We start from the raw sequence: 25,249 nt of genomic DNA, 5'->3' as shown, positions 1-25,249 counted from the left end.
CAATATCAAACAATGCAGACACTTTACTCAGACAGCAGGCACCCACAATTGCTAAACAGAAACGGGACACAATTAAGAGAGGGAATAAAAAGGGATGCAGAAGATATGCATGGACTTATTTTTTTTTTACTATTCGTTTCTTGAATGTCATTTCTGTACTAGGCAGTAGAGATCTAAGTAAGCATCAAGGTCCTTATTGTTCTAGGAATTGGTATTAGACAGATGCACAATGCCATGATCTTTTACCCTGTACATTTATCATAAAGAAAATATGTTTCTCCCATGAGATAAGAACGCTGAATGTCAGGTTTAACACCTTTGCAGACAAACAAATCCATATGTTTTAAAGTCAAAGGTTTTTAAAGCCCAAATATCCACCCTGCTGCTAGCCTGCGTGTTAAAAGCCTTAACTCTTGGGGCAAATGGCAGACACAAAAAAAGTAATAGTTTAACGCTGCGACTGAGTGCGTAATGCAGAAATAATGAAGTCAACCGTGCATGTCTTCCCAGAGTAAAGCTATTTATGAAAAAGCATTGATGGTAATGCTATTCCAAAAACAATCCGAAAAGGAAGTCATCGGCAGCCATAGATGTGAGATATACTGAAATTAATAACCAGTGTCTACGCGCGAACAAGGGCACAAAGTACCTGGTTGGTCACAATGAAGGCAAGAAGTGGTGCATACGTAGCGCAACGCCTCAAGCATTCTTTTGGGGGCATTATTGAAGGCCTCATTTACAACTGAACTCTGTTAGTTCCACAGCAAGGATGCATGCACAGGCTTTAGCAGGAGTATCCCTCGTCATCTTCAGAGCTGATACTCATTGCCTCCCCTCGCTCACCCCTAAAATGCGATTGCATCAGAGAGACCAGCGCGTGAGCAGCGTTCTGAATGAGCTCTGATCTCGCCCCAGAGAGGCCAAAGAGTGAATGTGTGGCTCCATTAGCTCCAGCTATCGAGCTCTCGGTAAAATGAGTGGGGGGACGCCGTCCATCCGCGTGGTACCCCGACTAGAGTCCTGTGTAATACTAATGTGCGCCTGGCTTCAGGCTCAACCCTTAATTGAGCATGTGTGCAGCACATTCTTTTTCTTTGTAATTTTAGCTCTAATAAGGAAATTCTGTCTCTAATGAGCAACGGGCGGTTCCCATTGAAGCTGCCCTGCAGTGATAAAGAGTTCTGTAAAGTGTTGCATATATATTTAGTGTCTCATTGCGTATCACCAGTCACATCTCATTGATTTAGAGCACATACACAGTGCACACACAGAAAGGCTCACGCAGACACGCATACAAACACTACTCTGTACCAATGAATGTCTTGCAATCTTCAAACACCTCTCGCTGCCAGTCTCAATGTCTTTCTCGTGTGCATGAAGAGGCAGGCTCTCTGGGCAATTGCGCTTTCTACTGGCGACAACATTGCCTCGTCTTTACCAGGTGAGAGGTTTGCTTTCGCACAGTCCCCAAGGCAAAGTCAGCAGGCTGCATGTCAAAGAAAGCATCTTCAGCGGGCGCGGCGCGTGGGCAGCGGAAGCTCTGCTCTGATGACAGACACAGGGAAGCGTCCTGTGCGTGCCTTCTGCTTCTCGCGGGAGCGGGGCAGCGGAGCGTGCGGGCGCATCTCTCTCGCGCAGACTCCCACCTGACGGCTGCGTCGGCTCCCGGTACTCTCCGCTGCTGATCTGCCGGATTAGATTCTTGTGATCGAACCCATCAAAAGGCATGGTGCCATAAACCAGAGTGTAAAGCAGCACGCCCAAGGCCCAGCTGTCAACCTACGCAGAGGAGAAAAGGGAAGCCGTTACAAGAGAAAGACAGGCTTGTCACAGAATACAACAGGCATCACAGCGCATGCGCTATTTAGTCACAAGACAAGCAGGTCCTCAGCAGGTGCCCTACACTGGCCCCAGCAGCCCCAGTGTTGCAGATGGACACCCATCCCTTGAAGGGACCCCCCAAGCCTTCAAGGGGCCCTCACTAAACCATTAAAGATCTGTACATTGTGAGATATTGCCCTTCTGCCATGTGTTATGTGTGTCATTTTTCAACTCCTTAAATCTGTGTTCACTTAATCTGAATCCATGCTCGGGGATGAATTTTACATAGCTCTCGGTTTCAGTAACCATCACTCTGTTGTCCAGTGCACTGCAACTGGTCTGCCTTTGATTTAGATCTATTCACCTTCCACAGGAGCAAGGCCTCTGTAATCTCCCCTATACATCCTCTACCTCCAATTCTCTACGCACTCTGCATTGGCTCCGCATTGAAAGCCGCACAAAATTTAAGGCTCTCTGCTTAATGTACAGAATAAATGCTGGTTTGGCCCCTCCCTATATTAACTCCTTGGTTCAGCACCATTGTCCCCCCGCACTCTTCGATCATCTAATCAGCACTTGTTCTCGGTTCCTAGAATCAAAAAATCCAGAATGGGTGGCCGTTCCTTTTCATGGCTGGCCCCCTCACTTTGGAATTCCCTTCCTCTTCTGTTGCGTACTGAACCCTGCTACCTTAAGTTTTGCAGACTGGTAAAAGGAATATGCTACTTACCAGTATGCATCTGTTCTTGGCATAGAGGGCTGCAGAGTGGTACATTATGAATAGATCGCCATCTGGTGTTGGGCTCGGATGATTGCACTTTGTTTTTCTCTTGGAGAGTCTTTTGTCTCTTGGTGACTCCTCCCTTGGTTGGTAGTGCGCATGGGCATCGGCTCCATCCTTAGATTGTTTTGCCATAGTAGGGTTAGATGGAGTAGTATAGTAGAATACAGATAAGAGTGCCCATGTAAGTGTATCTAAATAAGATAATGTTGGAACAGACACAGGTTTCCGGGGAGGCTGGGAGGGCATGTACCACTCTGCAGCCCTCTATGCCAAGAACAGATGCATACTGGTAAGTAGCATATTCCGTTCGAGGCATATGGGCTGCAGATGGTACATTATGAATAGACTATATAGCAGTTCTCTCCCTAGCAGTGGTCGCCCGTGTCTGTTGCAACTGTCTGAAACAATGTTTTTAATACTGCTTGTCCCACTCTAGCTTGTTGTGTTGTGTGCACATCTACACAATAGTGTTTTGTGAAGGTGTGCGGTGTAACCCAGGTAGCCGCTTTGCATATGTCATCTAGTGGAATGTTTCCCAAAAATGCCATAGATGCTCCTAGTTTACGTGTAGAGTGAGCTCTAGGAGGAACAGTTAATGTTCTCTTTGCCTTTACGTAGCATATTTGAATGCATTTTACAATCCATCTGGCAATGCCCGCTTTGGAGATGGGATTGCCCTTATGTGTGGGAGAAAACGCAACAAATAGCTGTTTTGTCTTTCTGAAAGTTTGTGTTCTTTCTATGTAGTACAATATGGCCCTTCTAACATCCAGTGTATGTAGGGCTCTTTCAGCTACTGTTTGTGGTTTTGGAAAGAAAACCGGTAATTCCACTGACTGATTGATGTGGAATGCTGAAATAACCTTCGGTAAGAATTTTGGGTTTGTTCTAAGAACCACTTTATTTTGGTGTAGCTGCATAAATGGTTTTTGAATATTTGGCCTATTGTGAGGAATAGGAGAAGAGGGTGTCACTCTAGGACGAGGAGAAGCAGGAGGAGTTATATTCGTCCCCATTGTTCTCTTTTTTGAAGGAAGAGGTTTATCTTCTGACTGTTCACTCTTTCTCTTCTTCGTGACCACTTTCCCAGTTTGTGGATCAATAAACAAGATCTTTTGTTTGGGATCTGTCTGTTGCTCCTGAATCGGTACCGAGGGTCCTGGTTCCGAGAGGTGCTTTTGTTTTCGATCGTCAGATCTTGTTGTTTTCGAAACCGAATGTTTGCTCGATTCCGAATTTCTTGGTATCGAGTGTCTCTTGGGCGATAAGTCATATTTATGTCTCGACATGGAATGTTTCGATCCCGAGCTGTCCTTTGTATGTAGCCTCGGTGCCGAAGTCGATGTCGCCCTTTTCTCGGATCCGACATGGTGGGAGTCCGAGTGTTTCGGTTTCAGTTTCGGTTTCGTTGCCGGGCCCGAAGGCGGGCGTCGGAAACTTTTTTCAGCGGTTTGACCGGGCCCGAGGGCGGGGTCGTTACCGCACGGGGTCGGTTTTTCGGTAAGGGGACGTCGTCACTCACGGTTTGTTGCTCGATGAGTTCTTCAACCTCCGACTGTTCCCCTTCCGACCCCGACTGGTCCTCTTCTTCCTCGATTTGTTCGTCTCCGAACAGCTCCGGGATCTCTTCCGCCTGCATTCTGGAAACCTCGTGTCTTCGAGCTCGACGATTTCTAATCGTTAGCTTGGAGGAGAATGCTGCGCAGGCTTCGCAGTCCCTGGATTCGTGTTCAGGCGATAGACAGAGGTTGCACACCTCGTGTAGGTCCTTGTGTGGGAACTTAGCACCACACGTTGGACATTTTTTGAATGGAGTCCTTTCCATGGACTCCGGGCTTGGCTGCGTCGAGAAAGGCCTCCTGTTCTTCGACGTAGCTTCAAGTTTTTCTCTTCTATTTTGAATTTGTAACGCGTCGGAATGGAAATGAACGCGTTCGAATAACAATACCGTCGAATTGGAAAGGGAGTACGCGCCGAAAATCACTTTCTTGCGAAGTTGATCTGGAGCGTCTCGATCTTCATCCGAACCCGATGGCGGAAAAAAACAATCTAAGGATGGAGCCGATGCCCATGCGCACTACCAACCAAGGGAGGAGTCACCAAGAGACAAAAGACTCTCCAAGAGAAAAACAAAGTGCAATCATCCGAGCCCAACACCAGATGGCGATCTATTCATAATGTACCATCTGCAGCCCATATGCCTCGAACACTTGGTTATATAACCTGTAATTGCCCTCTTTCCTACTCTCCCTCTCTCATTTGGTTTTAGCGCCGGGAAACCTACGGGTAACTGTGCGCTTTATAAACTTAAATATAATAATAATAATAATAATAATAATTACACTTGCTCCCCCATCTCGACCTCCAACAGTCCTGCACGGCTAATGGAAAGTTTTCATGGGCCACCTCCCAGGAGTCCGGGTGAACCTCCATATATTTCTTGAAGAGTGCTGTGTGCCCTTTCAGCCCACCGTAAGGCTATCAGGCACAGGGCAGTTCCGAGCCAGGCCCCGTCTGTAGTTTAAGCCCAAGCCTGCCTGTCGTGTTCAATCTGTGGACACCCAGCGGCCTCCAATTAGGAGGCATCCATAGACACACCTCCACTATACAATATCTCCACAGTGTCGTAAAGTCCCCCATGCTCTAAGATTCCTACATCACTCTCCCATGGTGGGCATGCAAAGAATCTACATCTTAATTCTTCCAGTTTCTCATTGCTTCCCTCACCTGCTTCCCTTCACCATGCTCAGAGTATTTTCTTTCCCCTCCACACAATCCGCGAATGCAACATATCAGTATGCCACCCTCCATTTTGTAAACTTGAAACCAAACTTTAATGTCTCAGCAGATTATACTTAAATTGTCTCTACCATAGGGGAGATGTGCCATTGGCACACTCTTCAAGAGAATTAAACTGATCTCTTAACACAATTACGTGACACAGAACTTATTAAACACTCCTCCCACAATACTTGGAACATGAAATGAAATGGTATGAAGTCCTCTCTCTCCAGAGTCCTTTTGAGACTTTAAAATGTAACCTGGAAGGATACGTAGTGTGTAGTTATGTCTTTTGGCATTACTGTTCGTTTTTAACATGTAAGGGCTTTAAATGTATATTTCAAGAAATAGATCAGTGACATGGATACATCCCTTCCCAACTTCAGCTCCAACATGATCAACACTATCAAACAAAACATGCTCTATGCTCTTCTCTGTTTGGTGCCACTGTCAATGCAGTACAGTTACTGCGCTCGTGCTATGGTTGCATGTGCTAGAATAAAAGAGCAACAATGAGGCAGTCTGGAATTTCGCTTACTTAATGAAGATCTCTTGTGCCCTGAAGAAGCTCCAAGGAAGGACTATTATTGGGTGCTTAAAATGCTCATCCATGGAGCAAAAGGAGTCAGAAACTGCAAAGAATAGTGCATGAAGGTCATCAGTGAATTATTGTGCTGTAGACAGGGGCATAGCTTCAGGGAGGTGTTTGGGCTGTTACATCCCCCTAAAAAAATTATTATTTAATACTAAGGGTCCGATTCAGATCTTGTTTGGAAAGCATACAGACCGCATTGGTTACAGAAAGCTTTCTGTACAACTCGGACCGGGGGAGTCCAACCGAGTGAGTACGATGCTTCTGTATGCATCCGGATACGATTCGGTCGGACTCCCATCGACTTCAATGGGAGCCTGTGTTCTGAACGTGAACACAGGTTCCCATTGAAAAAAGGAAAGGCTGGGGAAAATCTTGTACCCTGTGGCGGGCACCCCATGGTACCTGCCACATTTTGCATGGCTGGGAGGGGGTCCTTTGGTAACCCCACAGGCCAGATTCCGAGGGTCCCGGGTGAAGGGGCTTGCGATGGGCTCCCAAAGACAAATTCCAGCAGCCTTTTCGTTCCGTGCAAACCGAATAGGAAAGGCTGTCTGAATCGGTCATTGTACTCGCTTCTTCGGAAACCAAGTCCATAGAGGTGTACGAATCGGCTCCTGAAAGGCTAAACCTCTCTGAATGCCCTTTGGAACCGATTCGGCCAGCCCTAACAGTTTTCAGGCATTGTACTTGGTCGTTCAGAACTAGGAACGAGTCGGTCGGAAACAAGGGCTCCTGATCTGTTTTGGCAAACCCGAATCAGATTCAGAGCCCTTCCCACCGACATCAGAATCAACCCCATGGTTGGGTACGGGAGCTTTCAATCGGCTATGGTAAGATGTCAGGTCAATTTGACCTGTGATTTTTAAATTCTCTAACAAAAAACGCACACACACTCGTGTCTGGTTTGAAGGTCTTAACCCATGGTTATTTTACCATATACTGTGCTTTAAGTACCCCTCACAATCCGCACTCTTTTATCTTTCCAATGGCCCTTAAGCCGCCTCATGCTCTGCTTCCCAAATAATGATTACCATGATATGCCAGAGTGATTGTTGGAATATCTGAAGCTCACACAGCCCTTACTGACCAAGCTACGCCCCTGGATGTATAAATAAATTGGAGAATGACTATACTGCAGAAGCACAAGGGAAAGAGGAGACTGCCTTCAAAGATTAAGCAATATGCAGAGGAAGGCCAAATGAAATAACTTTAAAGATTAAAAATAATGTCTTCAAAAACTTACTTCCGGGCCTCGATAAGGCCTTCCATTAACAATTTCAGGAGACGCATACAGCGGGCTGCCACAGAAGGTCTGAAGAAACTTGTCTTTTTGGTACAGGTTTGATAAACCAAAATCGGCAATCTGTGGAAAATAAGCATACAATTTAAATACATTTCAGAATCTTAAAACATATATGTAGCGCTCATTTTGTGATGTATAAAAGATACCAGTAAGCATTTCTTTGGATACCATGTGGAGTTATAATTGTTTTTAAACAATACGCTATTAGTAGAGTAGCAAACATTACCAAGATGACTGTAAGGTGTGCCCTCTAAGGCAGGTTCCAGAGAGATCACACAGACTGAAAGTACATCTTGTCAAATTAGTGCTACGCAATGCTTGTTAGCAGGAGCATTAAGGAAGCAGGATTGCTAGGTGTTCTTGCATTCATGACTCTAGCTTGTGCTAAATTTTCAGATCAGACTATGGCCTTCCAGTTTTTCGAGGGATATTGAATAGGGCTCCTGGTTTTATGATATTTTTTTTTACATTTCTATCTGTATTTATCCATATTTTTTTACCATCTTATTCGTACTTATCCGTAATTATTTTGTGTTTTGAGAATAAGTGGTCATAAAATTTTATATTTCCACATTTATTTAACGGAAAAACATGCGGCCATACTTTGCTGCCTGTCGTGTTTTAGCAAATTAAGCAGCCAAATATTACACGCACTGATAAATATCCCAACTATAATACACTTTTATCTTAAGATAAGCATATATTTAGAAAAAAGCTCACCCTGTTTTTTACATTTCCCATGCTGCCTGTCTACTCAGCTGTTGTTCTGGAAGTCACGAAAGACAGCATGGTGAGTCACTCACAAGAAGCACAAGTTTCTGTATTTTTCCGCTTTTAAAAATAAATACAGGCAGGAAACACATTGTGTTCTGTCTGTATTTATCTGTAAAAATCAGTAAAAATGGAAACCTAGGAGCCTTAATTATGAAGGAATTGAATTTGTCATACTTAACTGCTTTATGATCATGAAAAATGAATGATGAAAAAACAGTGGGGGGGGGGGGGGAAGAGAGTTTCACTGATGGATTCGTACTCCCCAGTCAGATTACATAAGCAACAAGAATCCACCTAATAGAGAAGTGTTCACACAGTGGTGTGGAGCACTTAGTGTTTTTTAAAATACCCCTCACACACCAAAAGGACCCATGGTGTCATGCTTCATCATAGGGGTCTTCGCACCCCTCTCCAGGATGCGGCGTGCTACGACCTACGACTACGCGGGAGCACTTATAGTGATAGGCTATGTATGGTGCATGTGAGGGTATTTTTACAGTGCAGTGAGTAAGTGGTGGGATGAGTGAAATTAAAAAGTGCCTGGCTCGTGGGACTCTTGAAAAAAACTTTAATTCGGTCCGCGGGTTGGTACTATTAAAAGAAGTGAAGTGCGAGGTATTTTTGTCGTAATTATGGACAGAACCTCATGTGTGCGTCGACATGTTTCAGAGGCTGAGCTCCTTCTTCAGGACAGGGTGCACAACTTCCCCACCTTACTCACGTATCTCAATGTAAAAACAATGGTATGTATTTACAAAAGTGAAAATTAAAATAAAATATGTGTCTGCAGTATAGGCTACAATGTACCAACAGGTATATCTCAGGAAAAATGCCATTTGCATCACTTGTCTTAATTAGGTTCCTAGCATCATGAGCCTTCTGAACTTCTGGGGTAATAATTGCCAATCCGCAATGAACTCAATCGGAGTTCTCCTCCCTGTTCCCCCAACCGCAGGCTCCGCTGGAATGGCATTTTTCCTGAGATATACCGCTGTAGGTACATTGTAGCCTATACTGCAGGCACATATTTTATTTTTATTTTCACTTCCATGAATACATACCATTGTTTTTACATTGAGATACCTGAGTAAGGTGGGGAAGTTGTGCACCCTGCCCTGAAGAAGGAGCTCAGCCTCCGAAACATGTCGACGCACACATGAGGTTCTGTCCATAATTACAACAAAAATACCTCGAACTTCACTTCTTTTAAAAGTACCAGCCCGGAGACCGAATTAAAGTTTTTTTTCAAGAGTCCCATGTGCCAGGCACTTTTTAATTTCACTCATCCCATCACTCACTCACTGCACTGTGAAAATACCCTCACATGCACCATACATAGTCTACCACTATAAGTGCTCCCGCGTAGTCGGTCGTAGCACGCCGCATCCCGCAGAGGGGTGCGAAGACCCCTCTGATAAAGCATGACGCCAAGGGTCCTTTTGCTGTGTGAGAGGTATTTTAAAAAAACACTAAGTGCTCCACACCACTGTGTGAACACTTCTCTATTACATGAAAAATGAATGGACACAGTTCTTGATTGAGAATGTAACATATTACGTACCGAACCACCTGCTACCAAGTCACCTCAGTACTGCAAGGAATCTAACAAATCATGGACGTACTTAGATTGAAATGCACCTCAGTAACCTTAAGATATATTAACCTATTCTGTGGTCGCATAGGCTCAGAATCACAAAATACAAGTGTTTGCGACTACAAATAGAGTTTTTTTTTTTCTATGTATGAATCCCATTTTAAGAGACGGCAAAATGTTACTGACTTCTACAACGGGCCTGCAAGTGATACAGATTACGCATTTTAAATGGGCATGTCGTGGGCATCCCTATCAAATGCTAAATTGATATCCAATATATCAATCGTTTGCGACCACAAACCTTCACAAAACATTGAAAAGTTATTTATGCCCAAATTGGGTTAGTAACCCATTAGAAAAGGGGGAAGGGGTCCTGCTATGCCTGAAGTGGCGAAGGAAGAAAGACTAGGAATTGTAACCTTCCACTATGTACTCTGTTACCCTTATTATGTTAGTAATAATGTATTATGCACATGGAAGTGATTCATGCTGCTTACGTGAAGCTTGCCTCTTGAACGGCCTAAACTACAGTGATTTCGAGAAGTATCCACTTGAAACTTTATATTCCGGATTTTCTACAGATTCAAGGGCATTTAAGCAGCTTCTACGCTTTGCATTCAGTCAGCTCCAGTGTTCCCTTTACAATGCAATCGCCTTATTGTGTTGGAATGCGGCTGAAATCTAAGACCGTGCCGGGGCATTTGGACTGCGGCCCTATTCACAGGGCTCGCATTTCTTTTAATTGGGTGGAATTCCAGTTTCTTATCAAGGCTCGCGGGCTGGCGTGCACGACGCGGTCCTTAAGCTTCGAGAAGTGTGCCTTGTCAATCAGCAGAGCCGAAGGAAACAAGGCCGCTGTTAAAAGTTTAGAGGTTGGTCGCCTGGCTCCATTATAGCCCAGGGTCCTTCTGCTGGGACTGGAGGGCTGACCTAGCACTCCGTGTTTTCCTAAAGAAAACACATTTCCTCTGTGGCGTGGAATGTATTCAAATAAAGCAGTGCCTTTGGACTCGAGCTGAGGAACTTGAAAACTGGGCGGCCATGTTTTCATTTAGTCCATTCAGGAAAGCGTGTATTTATATTAGAATCCACTCCCATCCTCACAGACTGATGCTTATCAGCGCTTCTCATTAAAACTGTCATATACAGAGAAACAAGATTAATAGATGCCACGATTACTTCATGTTCCTGGCACTTCCGAGGAGCTGCAGGCAGTAATTCAAGAGAACTTTCCCAAAGTGTAGGAGCAGGAAATTCATCTTTAATTCTAATCTCTGTAATTTGATATAGAAGCCATTTACGGAGAATTGTTAAAACATGCAGCTAAATGCAGCTCGGTGGTTTCCTATAAAAACGAAGTAGAACTTCCAGTACTTTCAGCTGTTTTACGCTAGTTAAAGTACATGGGCATTTAGAAGTAGTTTGCTGGAGAACTGGCCACTAACCTGTACCAAAGACATGGATGCATCTTAGTTCGCCCCTATATAACACAAGCAATTCTATATAACCCTCAAGCTGGATGAAAATGCACAAGTTGCGTGAGAAGTTAATCTTTCCCTTTCTAGGGCAAGGATAGGTATCACTTGGCTAAGACGCCACCAAGTGCTCCTGTCACGCAAGAAAAGCCCTGGAAACTGCCATATTATTAAATAATAGGGATCAGCCCAAGAAAACAATACTATTTTGTCAGCAGAACCGAAAAATCCTGGCCTTGTTCCTCATTCATTGATAACACTAAGGTGTCTTGCAGTGAAGCATTGCGGACTACTAATGTGAAGACATCAGGCCTCAGAGTTTGGCGGGGTGGCAGCACTGGCGTTACTTGGAGATTCTCCCGACCAACCAGTCTCATGGTTCTCCCCCCTTGTTTAGAGCTGGGGTAAGCAGTTTTACTCCGATGGAGTCTGTGCTGTAAAACCAGACCCCCCGACCGGCAGTGGATTACCAGGTGGCGGACGGTCTCCCCACCCTAAACAGTATGGATGATCGTCCTTCATGAAAATGAATTATTAGGTGGTAAGGATTGTTCCAAGAGGAAAACACTATTTTACCATCAGCACCAAAAAATCTATTCTCGACCTGTTCCTCGTTACTTGATAAAGCAATATAAACTGCAATACATGAATGAAACTTCACTATATTTTATTAATTCAGAAGACTTACGGCCTCATTTTGAGTTTAGCAGAGTGAGACTACTGCTGTGAACCAGAAAAGCTACCACCCCACCCAAACTCACGGTTCCTCCCCTCTATTTAGAGAAAGGTAAAGCATCAGTTTTACAACTGTTGGATGCCGCACTAGCTCTGGTGGGGATGGGGTAAAAACCTCCCCTGGCAGCTTGACCACCCAAGTGTCACCAGGACACAGTGACAGTTGTGGTACCCTATTGAAGGCAGGATGATAGTCATGCAAGTCTTGTCAGATGCAGACAGGGATATGTAGAATGCCCCATGCACAGGGAAACATGTCTCTGGGTGTTAGGTCTTTTACTTTTGTTCAGTTTGTTTTCTCTGAACATAACAGTTTGCCAAGTGGGTGCTTTCAATATGACACCCATCTTCTATGCAGCGAAGGGAGCGGCCACCAAGGCGACTACCTTCACAGTACAGAGCTCTCCACCAGGCAGGGAGGGATCTTTAAATGGCACAAGCTCCTTTAATAGGCTGGTGGAAGCCATGACCGCTGGCCCCCTGGTGGGCCAGTGGATTGTCCACTAGGGTCTATATGAGGTCCTTGATACTCATATTATACCAATGGCAATGCTTTCTACATCTGTAGGGGGATAATTCATACATGTTAATTAATTTCTATAACGCAAAGGACTCAGGCCCTTGGTGTGAGTTGCAGATTTCAAATAACGGCTAACTATTTATGTGCAAAATGAAGAAGTATAAGGTAATATGCATTTTGGTACAACAATGCCATTTCTGATTTATGGCGACATTGACAAACCACTCTGCCTTTGGTCTCATGAACTGATGTCATGTCACTTATATTTTCGGACCTTAAAAAGAGAATACCCTAACTGTACTGCTATTTCAAGATAGACTCCAAAACTAAATGGAAGCACATTCCAGATAATACCCAGCCATTGCTAGAGAACTAGAAAAAAGCCCAGAGTGACCTCACCACTGTGTTAAATTATTTTATTTTCCAGAACCCATTCTCCTTGCAGTCCAAACTATGTGCTTCTACTATCTCTACCATCCTAACACACTGATCACAGCTCTGACCCTCCCTTTTACAGAGCTTCTGTCCCACCCACATGGTCCCTTTATCTGTCTCCTTTTCCTCTAACATCCCTCACAGCTTGTACCCATATTAAAATCTACCAATCAAAAAGCTCTCAATTTGACCTTTAAAGCCCCAGAACATGCCAAGTGTCCATATACCTACAAATATTGAACCTTCCTCTTTTCATTTCTCAGCTAAAAAATGGTACTCACCATTCCTCCCTCTCAAACTTCTGCCTGGTGTCCCAATTTCCTCTCTTATGAGTTATTTAAACGCCTTATGAATAATGCCTGACACGATTTCCCCATGCCAAATCTGCTTGATCTCTTCTGACAGGTTTCCGCACTCTATTTTCTCTATCCCACTTACACATACATATTTCACACAGCCAGCTATATTATCTCTACCAGAACCAAGTCTCCTCTGTCTGTAATCTCCTCAATTTCTCAGCAGCACTCCACATTGTTGATCCGTCCACACTCTTATCTACATTTAGCATTACTGGCACAGCCCCTGATTCTACATGAACATAACACCCAAGCCTTCTTGTTACCCTCCCTTTCTCCACACGTCTAAGTGCACATATCCAGCTGACTCTTAGCAATCGAGCATTGGCTAACACTGCATTTTCATTCTGTGATCATCTAAAACAGAGATGACCAACACACTGGGCATCTATGTACCAACTCCAGACCCAATCCAGTTTCTTTGGCAACTATTAACACCTGCCCCAATCCTATGTCTTTGGTACTGTCAGTCAAAATGACCCTCCTCTTCAACCCCATGAGGCCAGAGTATTTCATAACTGGAACGTCCATAGCATCCACCCACACATATCCTTCCCTACAGCCACTGTCTGGTTAGAGCACTATGACTGAAACAGGCACTGCTCAGCTTCCTGTCCTACGCCTTTTCCTTGTGCACAAAGTAATTAATTTGGTTAAAAGAATCGTAGACAACATTCAAAGACATACCACCACGTCATCAGATGATCAGCAGGTTGGTCACCTATCAACCAAAAGCAGGACTTAATGAAAAACTACTGGTACCCCTATCTAAGTCCATAATTAACCCTCCCACCGCGTGATCTCTCCGAAACTCTGACCTGGTATGTCACTCATTGTATCCTTCGCTCAGCCAGTGAAACTGTGTAGCTCCTCGCACACCACAGGACCTCACTCCCTAAACACAGTGAAAATCTTCCCACTCCTCCATTTCAAGACTGCACTCACGGCGCACCTCCTACCACTGGAATTCCACAAGTAGTAACACTTTCCAAGCCATTTATCTTCACAGCTATTCGTTCACTCTAAATAACGTCATTTCTAAGTATTATCTCGTGACTCTCTTCACTTACCATCTTTCACACCAATAGCGTTCTCAGCATGTCCACCCACCCAATCCGATACCTGCTTGCAGAGATTTGGTGTCGTTCCTGTGCACAATGAAAGGCTTTTGCTCAAATAAGTATATACAGAGTCAATTGCTTCTTTATTCCATGTATTGTCTTTACTTGCACCAAATTGTTTAATATGCACCAAGTGTAACTTCAACCTATTTCTGATTGCACTTACGTATGGCCTCAGCAAATTGACTCTAGTTTCTTCTTAATAGATTATAGCCAGAGATGTTTATCAATAATAAAATTGTGTAGAACTATGTACATCCAAAGAACCTGTCTAACGGTAAAATTTAGTAAAAGCAATTAGATTTTTTTGAATAAACCTTTGGCAGTAGGAGTCACCCTGTCAATACTAAGTATGTAGCAAGCATTGGCAAAGAATATAGGTCTTGATTTAAGGTGCTAACACGTTACAAGCATGCACAAGTGTGTATTTGTGTACGTATTAGCAGTGAGGAGCAGATGGATGGGAAGGTAGTGATATGTAAATTAGTCCCTTAAAAACTGCATTGCAGACACTCCATTAGAGGCAGAAGGATACATCTAAATAGCCAATAGCATTAGGTGAGAAAATTTACCCCACTGGGTTAAAGAAGTGATAGACATGCCAATAACAGAAAGTGGCTCGAAAGGGGCAAACTCAAAAACAACTGTATTCCTGTTGGAAACAAAAGGTAGTTTGGACAGCTGTGGTGTCAGAGGAAGACCTAAAAAGAGCCGGAAGGTACCGAGGTGCACTTTCAAGCAGCTACTGATTTTATGTCTTGTTTGAGATCAACAATATTCCTGTTGGTTCTCTTTGGGGGATAACAGGAGTCACAATAAACTGAACAACCGAAATGAGTATTTCAAAAGTGAAACCACAGAAATCGCAATGCGGTGAAAATGTAACTGTACATCGACAGTTGCTTCAGGGAATCCTCAATGGCGCTCCATTTGTATTTGTGATTCCAAATCGACTCTCACACTCAGAACTTGCTAGAAACGTTCTTTTAGTCTTTCCAAGTGATAAGGGAAGCATGCCTTCTGAAGTTCTGTAATGCGCCATTTAGTAAGTCTTTCTATATTTCTTCAATTCAAAATCTCCACGAGTTTGTTCTGTGCCTCGCAATACATCTACAAAATGTATATTTACTTAAGAACTGCAAAATCGTATTGGGACTCCACCAGGTCAAAGAAGAGAACTGGGCGGACATATTAGATCAGACTAAGTTAAAGTTAGTTCTAGCTGAAATACGGAGATTGTGGATGTGCCGTCTTTTTTCCTGCACTTAAGTGATAAATTGACACAAAGGACACCCCCGGAAGCAGTACGTGAAAAAATGAAACACTTCAACACGTGCAGATTGTGCCGACGGCTGCCAGGAGCTGTGGTCTCTCTATCCAAGGTGCATTCCTTTGTATTAAGCATTTCGGGTAAAGTGAGCGGAAACTAGCACATGTTTCCGTCAGATTCCCTTGTCTGCTGAAGGCTCTTTAATGAGACGCAGGACTTTCAGTAAAAGGCGATGAGACGTGAGGAAACCCAGACAGCGCGGCCCGCGGGCGGTGCATCTGCTGGGGCGTGTGGGACGCCGGCCACCGGTGCACGGACGGGCGGCCGGCTGTGCTGAAGCAGCACATGTGGCTTGCTTTGAAACAGCCTTTGCTTGTTATTCTAAAATGATCAAAAGGTTATTCCACTTTCTGCGGGAGGCACCTGAACCCTCTAAGCCACGAAAACACGCCCTGCCTTTTCAAGGACGCTCTGCAAGCTTAAGGAGTTAAAGCCCGGGAGACATCTTTATATACACACAGAAGGGCCACACTCGTCTTCCCTGTTCTTTCGTCCTTTTTAATATCCGCGCATCCTGCTAATACTTATTTTTGTTACCCCGGGTCAGGGTCATTCTCTAATATATCATACTTCCTGCCGGCGGCAGAGAAACAACTTTTGTAATGAGGAGATGCTGAGCAGACCTGCAGCTTTCACTGCAGGGGCACAGCTGATCTCAGGGCTTCACATGCATAGGAACTGGGATCGAGGGGTTCCAGGGCTCACTCAACCCCAGTTACAGCGCCATCTACTGGGGTCAGTGAACTCCATTGCTCTAGCTTGCATTATAATCACATTACATGCACTTTGTTATATAGTATTTGTATAGTGCATGGTTGAAAGGCAGTTAAGTGCTGTATAGGGTGGAAGGCAGAGATCCAATCAAAGTGAGGACACAAGTGGGGCCTAGGGTTCTTAGAGGAGAAGGGAGGTGGATTATTTACGGTGTTGTGATGTAGTGTTCTTGAAAGAGGTGCTTTTTTAACCCTTTTCCAAACTCAAGTGTAGGGACAACATTGATGGATGCAGGGTTGTTGCTCCAGTTCTTGGAGCATAGATGGAGTAGGCCTGTTACTTTGTTATATTTTCCTTCTCGTTTTCATCTTCAGTCGTATGCAGTTATATGCAATCTTCACAATTCTCCTGCTTGCCTGCACTTATGAGAAAAGTTAACTTTTCAGAGTGTTTCTTTCTATTTCACACTTTCACTCCTCCAAAACTCTGTCAGATTCTCTGGAAGCCACTGCACTGGTGTTCAGCTTCTTTCTGGGCATTGAGAAGGGAACATACTACGCAGCCAGCAACATGCTCCAATGATTGCCAGTGAAACTAGAGGGGTAAAAAATGGCTACTTGCCTGTAGGAGTAGTTTTACTTAAGGAATTTTCTGGATTTACATGCTGTGCATTGTTCCATTATCTAGTGGTTGGGTTTGGAATTGTATTCTTTTTACTCTTCTCTATGCACACCCTCCCTTTGGTATCGGTGGTAAGTCCATCCCCCTGTGATACATGATGTATGCCACAGAAATCCTTGCATTCGAGCGCCGTCTTCAGATTGTGTCTAGGTATCGCCTATTAGACAGAGCATGAGCTGTCTTTGGCAAAACTTATCATTTGCTTACAGTGGGTTTGGAGTCTGCTCACTACTTACCACTGGTTGGCTTCACTGTTGCTCTCATTTGCTTGCGTCTTATCGGTTGGCTTGTGTGAGCTTTCCTTCCTTTACCTGTGTTTTTTCCTGCCCTAAAGCCAGGACACATTACTTGCATCCTTCCACTTCTCATTTTTGAGGTGCTATTTTTTCTTTTTAAGTACTCCATACGAGTGTATTTGTTTTCCACATGTCTTCCTAGTGTGCTTCTCTTCCTGCCTCTGCACTCCATTTTGCTCTCTCTCTAGCCCATGTGCTGGGCTCTCGCTGCTCCAGTTGCTCTGTTGCCCATATACTTTATCTCCCTGCTCCATGTTACTCTTTCTCTTAGTTTACTTCCCTCCACATGCCCTATATGTTGCTTTCAACCACCCTGCCCCCGCGATGCATATCCCCGCTCTCCTGTAACTTCCCTCACCTCATTCTCTGAGATTCTGTCCCCTGCCTTCCATATTGCTTTCACCCCCTGCCCCCCAGCACTATGTTGTTGCCTCTTGCCCTTGTTTCTGCCTCCACATCTTTTGGATCAACTTTGCAAGGTAACAAATGCTGCAGCTCCACTTGCATACGGGCACTCGGGACCTGCAATCAATGCCTGGAGTGGTACAGAGGAGGAGGTCAGTCCTTCAGCTTTCTTTCAATGAAGTACACTACTTCCCCCAGAATGAGTGCCATAAAGGAGAAAAGCGATTGCACCTCATTTGTGCTCCACAATTGTAATCACAATTTTTAGGTCTCACCAATAAGACTGCTTTTAGCAATATGCATGCAAAAGCATATTGCAGACCACAGGACTGTAAGTGCGATGAAAAACGTGTGTGGGAGGGGCAGGGAGGTCGCTAAAAGGAAGAGGCCTAAGTAATTAAGGGCATGGGATAGAACATGTTAACTACAATTAAACACTAACTTAGATACCTCTTTGTGAGTTTTCTGCTATTCATCCAGACATATCCAACAACAATAAACATATGCCAAAACAAGCCATGCATATTGGCTCTGTAAGTGTTTGTTAGCAATTCGATATGAACGACTTGACCATGATTTTGTTGTAAATAATTAAAATTGGTAATGACAAATGATACATATGTGACCATCACAATGCGTGCACTGGAGAAAGATCAAGGATTGGAGGAGCATGTATTCTGACCCCTGTTATAGCCCAATGACTCCTTGAGCCTCAACTCCAAAGCTCTCAATCGTGCCTCATTACGAACACCCTACCACAATCGGAACTCACCCGGACACCTAAATGTATCTCAGCTCACATGTACCATACAAGCTTTGGAAAGCTCAATAGTTCAGCATTTTACAGCTGAGACCTCTTCCCTTTGCCAATATAAAGTAAAATCAATTTCAATTCCAATACAAAATTGCACTTCCAAAGGTGAATTCAAGTAGATTTCCCAATGCTGGTTTCCCTTGGCGATCTACCATTATTTGGGCTTCCCATTTCTTTGTACGTACATCGTCCATTCCCCAATTTCAAACCACATTATTTTTGAGCGGTGTGGAGTCACATGTGAATCCAAAAAATAATTCAAGCTGCAAAACTACAGACAAGTAACCATTTCATTTTGCAGCATGAATCTTTCAGGATTCACATGTTGTGCACTGATTTTGTGCAGTATTCTTCCTCTGTGTGAGGCTGTGTTGGTATGAGCGTGCATGTGCAAACAAGTGGTTTAGTACCTTCTGTCCCATCTTTGCCTCCCTGTTGGCCTGGATGTTCCCACACAGTGTTTTGTGAAAGTATGTATAGAAGACCATGTTGCTGCCATGCAGATGTCCTTTATGGAAAAGGTATCAATGAAATCCAAAGTCAACTCCTATTTTCTAGAGTGTGCTCTTGGTCTTTCCATTAGTGCAACCCTAGCTGTCCTGTAGTATGCTTGGCTTGTTTGTACCAATGGTGACTGGTGAACCTTTATGAGTTGGTATATTAGAAATGGATCTATGACAGAATTTCGACAGACAGAATTTCGACCTACACAAATATCGGCGTAATTATATCGATAGCAAAAATATCGACGCCCTATGTACAACATGGTAAGTACCAAAATATCGAAAAATTAATATCGATGTAAAAAATATCGTTGTTAAATATATCGATTTTTTTAAATTTAAAATAACATAAAATAAACTGTAAATAATACTTAATAATTACTTAAACATATTTAAATATATGTAATAATTGTTTAAAAAATAATAATACATATTTAATAAAAAAATAATAATAATAAATCATATATAATATATAATTACTTAACAATAATTACTATTCCCACTCCAGTGGGTGCAACAGTAGGGAAAACTGACCCTGAACACTAAAAATACCCCTTTACCCAAAAACCTAAAACTGACCCTGAACCCTAAAAATACCCCTTTACCCATAAACTGAAAACTGACCCTGAACCCTAAAAATACTCCTTTACCAAAGAACTGAAAACTGACCCTGAACCCTAAAAATACCCCTTTACCCAAAAACTGAAAACTGACCCTGAACCCTAAAAATACCCCTTTACCCAAAAACTGAAAACTGACCCTGAACCCTAAAAATACCCCTTTACCCATAAACTGAAAACTGACCCTGAACCCTAAAAATACCCCTTTACCAAAGAACTGAAAACTGACCCTGAACCCTAAAAATACCCCTTTACCAAAGAACTGAAAACTGACCCTGAACCCTAAAAATACCCCTTTACCCAAAAACTGAAAACTGACCCTGAACCCTAAAAATACCCCTTTACCCAAAATTAATTAATATTACAAATAAATTACTTCCCACCCTATTCCCCTATAAACCCACAACCCGCTCCAGTAGTAAAACATATAATTTAGTTAAAAATATACATAAATTATCAATTAATTAATCAATTAATCAATTAAAATAAATCATTGCCAATTAATATTTAATTGCAAAATAAATTAATCATTGAAAAATAATTATTTAATTACAAATAAATTACTTCCCACCCTATTCCCCTATAAACCCACAACCCGCTGTGGTAGTAAAACATAATTTAGTTAAAAATATACATAAATTATCAATTAATTAATCAATTAAAATAAATAATTGCCAATTAATATTTAATTGCAAAATAAATTAATCATTGAAAAATAATTATTTAATTACAAATAAATTACTTCCCACCCTATTCCCCTATAAACCCACAACCCGCTGTGGTAGTAAAACATATTATTTACTCTTATATATTTTTAAATTATAAAAACATATTAAACACATATTATAACAATTAATTTAAATACTTAACTAATATTTCTACCACATATTAGTAAATCGAAATTACTTACATCGATATATATGCTATCGATATTAGTAATTTCGATATTACTTACCTTAGGGTCGATATTCTGGCCATCGATATTCTGGACATCGATATTCTGTCCCATCGATATTAGCAACTCGATATAAGTGTAGGTCGAAATTAAAAACTCGATATTTTGACTGTTTACCATTAGAAATATAAAAAGTTGGCTCCACTTCCTGGTTTGCTTTGTTTTATTCAGGGAATACATGTATACCCTCCTGACATTTATTACATGTAAGGAAGACCCTTTCAACCTGGGTCTTTGGCTAATGCACTAACGTTGGTAGTTTTATGGCTTAGTTGATGGAGTGAAACAATGTTTGGAAGGAACTGCAAGTTTGTTCTTATAACCACCAAAGGCACTCCCTTATAACAGGTGGTATGGGTACCTGGACACACAGCTTTGGCATTTTGGGATTCCTAGTGCTGCGAAGAGATCTATTTCAGGTGCACCCACTCATGAAAGTCCTTTCCCACTATGTTGTGTCTTAGTTTCTATTCATGCAATATGCCTGTTTGCCTGCTTAACGAGTCTGCTTCTAGCTTTTGAACGCCTGACATGTATGGCTAATATGATTATGCTTCTCTGACTTGCCCATTTCCATAGGTCCTGGGCTAGGGAGGACAGTGTGTGACTCTGTTCCTCCCAGCTTGCGGAGGTAAAACAAAGTGGTAATTCAGATGGGTTATCATAATACCCATCTGGATTGTACTGTTTTCCTCTTAACCTGCAGGGGAATATCTAAGAAGACTGCTTTTAGTTCCAACACATTTATATGCCTCACTGCATCTATAGGTCTGCGTAAACCCCTGAATTTCAGTTTTTCCATGTGTGCTCTCTTCACAGTGTTTGATGCATCCGTAAAGGAAGTTAGATTCACGAAGGGTCAGCCTAATGTAATGTTCCTCATATTCCACCATTGTATCTCTTTTTTCACCTTGTCCAGGACAGCCACTAGGTCCTCCCAACTCCTGGTAGCTTGCAACCATTGGCATTGGAGCCACTCCTGGATTGGCCTTATGCTTAGCCCGGCATGGGGAGTTAAGAGGGATGCAGAAGGCCTTCATACCCATCAACCTCACCACAGTCCACACGGTCAGAGATTGCCCCTTAGTTTAGGCAAGTTTGCCCTGCCAATGCCAGGATCCTCTTTGGTATGGCAAATTATTTAGCCTTCCTCAACTGTAGTCTTGCTCCCAAGAATGTCTATTCTCTCTCTGGGACTGAGGTGACTATTCTAGATTCAGGGGGAACCCCAGTTTGTGAAGTATTTTTTCAATTTGTCTAAGAGTCAATGAAGGCTACATGCACCTCTCAAAGCCTCAGGTTGGGGGGAAGCAACTGCAACTGCACCTCCTGAAAAAATTAACCATGGGTGACTATTACATCAAGCTGCTGTTGGTTGCAGAACATCACATCCAAAACTGCCATGGTGGACGAAACGGCTTGCCACTTCACATCCAATGTAGCTTTTAAGCTTCAGTGGGGTTAAATAAAGGTTAAAGAATATCCACTCAGAGACGCTAATGTAGTTATGTTTTTAATTTTAACACAAAATACTCAAAAGCAGTTTTAAAATAAGGTTTGACGCTGTTGAGTGTAAAGTAATGCACTGTAAGAGTAGCACAAAAATGAGGGGGAGGAGACCAATAGGGACAAATCAAAAGGTAAGCGATGAGGAAAGAAGGAAAAGCTGTGGTTTTCCCGGCGCAGATTCTATTTCTTTTAACTTATATGGAGTTTTGTTTTCTGTACTGTGCTGCATCCAGAGGAACATGGGCAGATTGAGTACAATCTAGAAGCAGGCTTACTATAAGCATTGGCAATGCCAATATGCCTGGCTTTGGCTGCCAGCCTTGTGGCGTTGTCTGTGCTTGTTTTGTCAAGGTTTTCATAAAAGTGTACTATTGGAAAAGCTTCCGACCCTTAGCAATTAAAAAAAAAAAACCTGGGTTAAAAGCATTTTTGGGGTTTCTTGGAGAATCTTTTGCTGTAGCGGTCCCTAGCATCTAAGGAAACTACTTTGTGTGAGGATGTGCTCCTTGTGAAAGGGCAAAATGTGGTCACACCCAGTGAAGTTAGCTAGAGGTTGAAGTGGACTGGCCCAGTGCCCTATGCTGCACACTAAAGTGGTCTTAAGAAAATGCGAATGACACAAAAATAGACCAATGGATAAACATTGGCGCTGAAAGCAACAACAAGTAAGTTTATTATGCATATCATTTTTTTTAAAGTCATGACTAATGCCAGATTTAAACATGGAGGTGCTATAAGGAGAGACTCAAAAACAGCAATATGTATTAATTGTACAACATAAAAGACAAGTATCCTTTGGGGTAAAATTGCCCTTAGCACCAAGGTACACAATTTGTGATGGTATGTGGCAGAGCTAGGAGTAACAATAGAAAATATGTCTTAATATAAAGTGTCTTGATTGCACTTAGCCGCTAGAAGCATAAGAGGTCGAGTCTAAACCAAAAACTAGGCTGTCCAATGGTCAAGTGATCCAAACCGCTGTAGATTTTCATGATAACCACTCACTACACGAATTGTTTCCATTTAGATTCAGCAGAAGTACATTTCATGATACCTTCCTGGCACTTCAGGGCACCCCACCCAAGATTTGAGACTGCGTGTTGTCTTGTATAATGTATTTACCTGTTTTTATCCCAAATGTATCCGGGACTTGAGACCGCTTGTTTTCCTTGTATGATGTATCTACCTGTTTTTATCCCAATGCTATCCTCCCCTCCTAAGTCTTTTGTATACCACCCGTCAATCCTGTAAAGCGCTTCGATACCCTCACGGGTCTGGTTCGTGCTCTATAAAACTTTAAAATAAATACATTTAATACTGTTACTATAGCTTGGGCTTTGGACTTCGATTGGACATGCCTGCACTAAATAAATTCAGACTTTCCTGGAACAGTTAAGAGTGAAATAATAGAAGTTCCTATATAGCCGTGGCAAAGTGGAGGCCTGCAGTCTGAAAGTTAGACTTACCAGGAAAATGGACCGACTGCTTGCCTTTACGTGGAGCTGACACTACTTCCGTGAGGAAGAGGCCTGCTGCAGAGCTTCTGTCGTTACTCTGAGTGGTACTACCCTGACTCGGTCGGACGGCTGACATCCTAGGCCTAAACGCTATGTGTCTGGAGCACGGGCTACGAGCCCTGAATGGCCGAACCCAATCAGATCGTGTTCCCGCCATGACGTTTAACAACGGGCGAAGTAAAAGTCGCATTGACTATGTCATTTGTAGTATATCGATATGGTCATCTCTCAGTGACATGGTAGTAACAGCTAGGCCAGAAAGCGACCATGACCCGCTATGTGTCTCACATAATTGGTGGACATCGAACATAAAAGCTCCAAACCCTTGTGACCAACTTGTGCTCCCGACGATCATTCCAACTAATAACATGCGTAGGTTAAGGTGGTCTGGTGTCAAGACAGATCAGCAGGCCCTGGAAAAGATAGGAGCAGCGGCAGACCAGGCCATTTTGGCACTGGAGAATATTGCTGGGTCTTCACAGGGACATGAAGACATCATTATAGTTCATACGACTCTTTTTAATGAAGTCAAAAAAATTCTTCTTAAAACCCGCACATAATACTAGGGCCCGTCCGCATAAATTAGCAAAGTGGTACAATCAAGATTGCAGGGCAGCAAGATTTAAATTAGGAGCCGCAATCAAAAATAACAATTTGAGTGAGATTCGGTCTGCCAGGAAGCACTATAAAAACTGCATTGCCAGGGCAAAAAGAGAATGGGACGAAGACCACTGGCAGAAACTGAGATGTGCAAGTGAATGTAAACACTCTAGACTATTTTGGCATATTGTCAAATGGGGCCACGATAGATCTCCAGAGACTCCCAATAATAATGTCTCTCATGATGCTTGGATTAAATTTTTCAGCGAGCAGTACTCCTCCAGGGATCAGTACGTTAATAGCTCTAGCCCAACATATCTGTTCGCAGACGAAGACATCTTTGTGCAGAGCGAAGTCCTGACTGTACTGAAATCTGTGCATAGGGGCCGAGCACCGGGTATAGATGGAGTCCCGGCGGATGTCTTTTTAAATGACACCGATAGGTGGAGCAAGTACATTTGCCTTCTACTAAACCATATTGCTAGGGGCGCTGAAATCCCGGTATCCTGGCGGGTGCTGTCATTATCCCAGTATATAAAAAGGGGGATCGTGCCCAACCTTGCAATTACCGCCCAATCAGCCTAATTGACACGGTACAAAAAGTGGTAGGACGTGTAATCATTAACAACTTGCTTGATTGGGCTGAGGAGCAGAACGTCTTATCTCCTTTTCAGGCGGGGTTTCGCAGAGCAACCAGTACTGTGGACCAGGTCTTCCGTTTCCAATTGATACAATGGCGGACCGTGGTCCTGGGCGGATGCAGTCTCTACGCAGCTTTTGTTGACCTACGGGCTGCATTCGACCTGGTGCCGAGGGCAAAATTGTGGGAGGTGCTGGCAGCTCTGGGGGTCCCGATGACCATTTTAACTTTGATCATGAGACTCCATGAGGGCACTTATGCTAAGATCCAATGGGGTGGTTATGGCAACAACACCATTGACGTCCCTGTCGAGCGTGGGGTTCGACAGGGCTGTTCAATGGCACCGACATTGTTTACTCTTTTCATAAATG

At 43.2% G+C, this 25,249-nt stretch overlaps 1 protein-coding gene across 1 annotated transcript in view; it reads right to left on the bottom strand.

Annotated features, from left to right (window-relative positions):
• Positions 1 to 25,249, bottom strand: part of NUAK1 (NUAK family kinase 1) — a 147,729-nt gene that overhangs the window by 4,964 nt on the left and 117,516 nt on the right. Inside the window, exons 5-6 of the mRNA XM_086918276.1 lie at positions 7,225 to 7,344; positions 1,647 to 1,779 (exon numbers count right to left, since the gene is read on the bottom strand). Of these exons, the coding sequence (XP_086774402.1) occupies positions 1,647 to 1,779; positions 7,225 to 7,344 (253 nt within the window). The remainder of the gene's footprint in view (positions 1 to 1,646; positions 1,780 to 7,224; positions 7,345 to 25,249) is intronic.

The sequence above is a fragment of the Lissotriton vulgaris genome, chromosome 1_1 (assembly GCF_964263255.1).
Source record: "Lissotriton vulgaris chromosome 1_1, aLisVul1.2, whole genome shotgun sequence".
Taxonomy (NCBI): Eukaryota; Metazoa; Chordata; class Amphibia; order Caudata; family Salamandridae; genus Lissotriton; species Lissotriton vulgaris.
This window is presented reverse-complemented; position numbering and strand designations above follow the sequence as displayed.